General features: G+C 35.8%; 2 protein-coding genes across 2 annotated transcripts in view; one reads left to right on the top strand and one right to left on the bottom strand.

Moving 5' to 3' along the window:
* The window catches only part of LOC119615626, a 3,213-nt gene extending 2,988 nt beyond the window's left edge, over nt 1-225 (top strand). Inside the window, exon 3 of the mRNA XM_037971634.1 lies at nt 178-225. Coding sequence (XP_037827562.1) covers nt 178-225 — 48 coding nt within the window. The remainder of the gene's footprint in view (nt 1-177) is intronic.
* Nucleotides 222-4,116, bottom strand: LOC119615627 (protein hairy-like). The gene is made up of 3 exons (XM_037971635.1): nt 3,371-4,116; nt 1,513-1,608; nt 222-1,391 (listed from the first exon to the last, which is right to left on the bottom strand). The coding sequence occupies exons 1-3, from the start codon at nt 3,467-3,469 to the stop codon at nt 600-602; spliced, it is 987 nt and encodes a 328-aa protein (XP_037827563.1). The 5' UTR covers nt 3,470-4,116; the 3' UTR covers nt 222-599.
* Nucleotides 4,117-4,589: the final 473 nt, after the last annotated feature.

Here is a 4,589-nt window from a genome sequence, read left to right as displayed (position 1 = left end):
AGTGGCGGCAGAGTGTATATTCCGTTGGAAACAAACTGCTTTTAAATCTCTATTTTAGCAATATACACTCTTAAGGGGGTATAGTAAAGAGACTTTTGTTGTAAGTTAAGAGCTCACTTGCTGGGTTGTTGTTTGTTGAGAACATGAACTTATGATTTTCAACATTTTCCCTTTTAGCGAAAATGCTTAAGTGTGGATGTACGTGTGAGAGACAATGAAGAGTAAAAACTTTTCTTTTGTTTTTTTAGGCTTTTTTATAAAAAAATTTTTGCCTTTGTAGTTTTTTTTTTTTTTTTGAAAGAGTGCGTGTAAGTGTATGTAAGAGCGGCGTGTTTTTTTCCAGTTCTTTACAAGTTTCTGTTGTGTTGAGCACGCCTGTCATGTTTACCTTGATGACGTTTTTTTTTTTGTTAGACTGCCCCAAAATGACCATGGTTGTGGCGACCCTCATGCATGATTTCTCATGATCAGCCATTATGCCAGTCATTTCCGTTATGCAGCGAGTGGGAGAGTGAGTTGAGAAGAAGTCTTGGTGTCCTCTACAAACACTTTGGTTCTAAGCAAACGTTAACTTCCATTAACATCACCACACACACCTCTCACCAGGGACGCCATGGTTGTTCTTCTTCTTTGATTTGTTTTTTGGTAACCAAAGCCAAAGGCTGTGGATTGTTGTGTTGCTGTAGAGCGGGGGCATGATGTATTACTGAGGGTTTGTAATCCATGGCTTCATGAGAGTTGGCTGGACTGGGAGGTGCAAAGTGCAGCATGGCTGAGTTGCTGGAGTAGGATTGCTCGTAGGAGCTGTGAGATGACGCAGAGCCGGTGGAGGCAGTACGAGAGGGAATGGGCACCAGCATGGGTGGATGTTGAACACCATTCATATTGGCTTGGGGTTGTTGTTGTTGTTGAGGCAATACCAAAGCAATGGTGCCATTAGCCAATTTGGTGGGTATGACTTGCAAACCATTGGGCAGGAAGTAACCATGAGGAGTTTGTTGTATCTGAGAGCTCATGATGTATTGATGTTGTTGCTGAACATGATGATGATCCTGTTCGGGTGAGGAGGGGGGTGAGGGCAAGATTTGTCCATGTAATTGTTGTACAGACATTGAGGCGGCATTAGCTTGACGTTGATGATGATGCAATTCGGTTTTGACACCATTAATGCAGTTCTGTAAGTGCTGCAAGAGACGGCGTTTGACGGCAGGCTCTAGACCAGGGAAACGGCTGACTTCATTGGCACAGTCGGCAAAACCAGCCTTGAATTTGTTAATGACTTTGGGATCGGCAGCCTGTTGCATGGCGGCCTGTTGACGTTGCAATTCTTGCAAATGTTTAACGGTCTTTTCCAAGATATCAGCTTTTTCCAATTTGGAATGACGAGCAGGCTAAAAAGAGAAGAAACAAGAAATAAATTATTAGTTACGGGTTTTATAAAAAAGGTTTTGAGATTTTGATTTTTTTTTTAATTTTTAAAAATGTTTTAATTTGATAAAAAAAAATACTTACGTCTTTTTTGGTGGCATCCAAGATTAAGGTTTTCAATTCATTTAAACAATTGTTAATGCGGGCACGTCGTCTTTTTTCCATAATAGGTTTGTTAGACTGTAAATAGATAGAAAAAAAACAATAAATTAATATTTTGTTTAAATTTAGTTTTTAATAAAAATATAAAAATATCTCAAATATATTTAGTCATATTTTCAAAAATAAGAAATCTAATTGACCTCATACCAGGCGATAAGTTTTGTAAGACGCACACATCACCAAAATATTTGGCGTCATCAACAAGTAACAAAATGCGTGCGTGTGTGTTTTTTTTTTTTTTTTTTTGTTTAGTGTAAAAATATTTTGGTCGAAACAACTAAAAAAACGGCTAAATTAAGCATCACACGCATACACACATTGAAAGCATTATTTCTTGTGTCTTTCGTATAAAAATAACTCAAAGGTGATGCTACAAATTATATTTTTGTTTTTAAATAAATTCTAAAATCGTTTGCTGTTAAGGAGGGAGGGGGGTGTGTTGAAGTGGTAGAGAGGGGCGGTGGGTTTTCAATTGTTCGAATGAGGGTGCTTAATGGCAAAACGGTATACAACGAGGACGACGGCGGCACACGCTAAATAACCAAACGATCGCTCTTTAATTGGTAAGCAAAACAATTATGGCTCGGGGCCAATATGAAAATTTGTTGATCGCGTGCGATATTTTTGTACATTGAATGTTTTAGCAAAAATTTATAAATAGCAAAACGCCGTGTGATTTCAACAACAACAAAAGAAATAGCCAATATAACTATGTGGTCCATTTTAAAAAAAGATATTACACAAATAGCGGCATGTGATTTAGCAGCATTAGACATTTGAAATTTCACAAAAAAAAAAAAAAAAAAAAAAAACGAAAAGGTTCTTATGAAAAGAACAAGGTCGTTGGTTGCCAAAAACAAATTTTTGTTAAATTTTTTTTTGGCAATATTTTAAGGCAACCATATAGGGAGATTTTGTGCGCCTCGTTATTATTTGTAGAAAAAAATAAAAATAAATTCAGAAAGAAAATAATGAGTAGGTTTTTTTTTTTTTTTTGTTGATCTTCTTGGCATGCATATGCCAAAATAATAAAAGTGAAGTCATCAGAAATATAAACTTGGCGCGTAGTATTTTATGACCAAAAATATGAACCAATTACATTTAAACTAAATTGTCATGGAATGCGTTGGCTAAATATTGTGGACGTTTGTTTGGCTTAATAAAATAATGAATGAATGAATGAATGTAGTTTTAAGTATGAATCAACTGTTTGATGTTGGGGTTTAACAAAAAGCACACACGCTTCATTTACTACTTTTTATGGCAGTGGTGCTGCCCCACACATCAGAATGACGCCAAAAACGTTTGATTAAAAACTTAAAACAAACAAAAAGTTGTTTTACTTTTTTTTGTGGAAGTGCGTTGGCCGCTATTACTGCCGCCGCAGTTTTAGCCAATTTTGGGTTCAACCACTTACACACAGCCGCCACTCACTCACTTCACTATAAGATCATATTCATTCATTCATTAAATCATTTATTATATTTAGTTGATTTGAGTTTTCAAAAAAAAATTATTATTGTGATGTGATATTGCCTTGTATGACTGCGGCTGGCTGGCTTGTGGGGGAAAACTAACTACCCACAGATGTTCCAAAATGCGAAACTCTTAAGCGGATACAAGTTACAGCCACCACAGACGCCACATTTGGTGTTGTTTGATTTTGTAAACTTAATGGCAAGCTGTGGGGGTGCTATTAACTTGTATTAAGAATTTCTTGTCATTAACTAACTAATTAAGTTGGAGTTGACCATTTTTGTTTTCTTTTTAAAATACTTACACGACGATCGCTTTTAGCAGGTGTCTCCTTGGGAGGATGTGAAATAGGTGCTCCAATTACATTGGCTGTCATTGTGGGTCCACAAACACCGGTAACCATTTTATTTAATTTTTTGTGGGATGTTTTAGTTTTTTTAATAAAAATTTATAAAACACTTTTTTGTTTTATTTATTTGGTTTTTTTAATAAGTTTTTTTTTATAAATTTCTTAATAATTTGTTTGTAATCACACTTCACTTTGTTTGAGTTTATTTGTTTAGTTATTTGTTTGTTTTGTTTATTTCCGTTTAAGTTTAACGTAATTTCACGTTTAAATCTTTTTTTAAAAATTTGTCTTTTTCTAAAATTTTTTTATAATTCTCTTAAAACCGTTCCGTTGTTAATTTTCAGCGTGTGTTGCTTCTTCAACGATCAACGAGCGTATGAAACAAGTGTTCTATAAGCAGCTTGATAAAAAGTCTTTAATAAACCATTCAATTTTAGTATGAGTGTAATAAATGTTTAGTGAGTAGGTTAAATTTTCTGCTGCTCACAGCTGACGTTGTTGGAGAGCGAGATAGAGAGAGATTGCAGATAGTTGTAGTTAACGGATGTGCAAAAATAATACCGACACACCAAAAAAAAATCCCGTGTGATTTAAGAAATTTATACACCAGGTTTTAAAAATACTATATAGAGGGCGCAATGGATGTAGAGAGTATGTGAGTAGAGACGTAAGAGTTCTTTATCGTTTGGCTTGTAGCAGACGACTGACGATTGATCGACAGGTTCCTCGGGTAAATCGTTTTAACGAGACGCAACGAATACTAGCAAAAAGCCACACGACCATATTAAAAATACCACACAAATGCCGACATACGAGCATATATGCGACGGTGTCTAACATATACACACTCTCTCACACATGTGTTTGTTACTGTTGTTTTGTTTGATGTTAGCTGCTGGCTACCTGGTTACCTAAGCACCTTAGTAAACTGTAAAATACAAGCAAAGGGACGGACGGATGGATGACAAGACAGACAGACATGCAAGCACACACACACACACTCCTACATATGTTTGTACTTCCCAATTCGCATGCAGTACTCACTACACTCTACTCTACAGCAACAACAAATAACTACTCAAAAATCAAATCAAACAAACGAGGGGTCGTCAAATATTCTAAATTGTTGTATTTGTAAACTGTTAGTCGGTCGTTTGGCCTTACATTGCTGTTG

This window comes from Lucilia sericata, unplaced genomic scaffold, assembly GCF_015586225.1.
Source record: "Lucilia sericata isolate MDLA Ls3-8-SP2 unplaced genomic scaffold, ASM1558622v1 Contig006378F_arrow, whole genome shotgun sequence".
Taxonomy (NCBI): domain Eukaryota; kingdom Metazoa; phylum Arthropoda; class Insecta; order Diptera; family Calliphoridae; genus Lucilia; species Lucilia sericata.
Note: the sequence above shows the minus strand (reverse complement) of the source record. Positions and strands in the feature narration are given on the sequence as shown.

Excerpts from the sequence above, each read along its gene's own strand:
- LOC119615627 (XM_037971635.1), bottom strand. The coding sequence starts at position 3,469 with ATGGTTACCGGTGTTTGTGGACCCACAATGACAGCCAATGTAATTGGA. Across the intron at positions 1,609-3,370 it reads CTGCTAAAAGCGATCGTCGT|TCTAACAAACCTATTATGGA; the intron begins GTAAGTATTTTA and ends ATCTATTTACAG. Across the intron at positions 1,392-1,512 it reads TGGATGCCACCAAAAAAGAC|CCTGCTCGTCATTCCAAATT; the intron begins GTAAGTATTTTT and ends TTCTCTTTTTAG.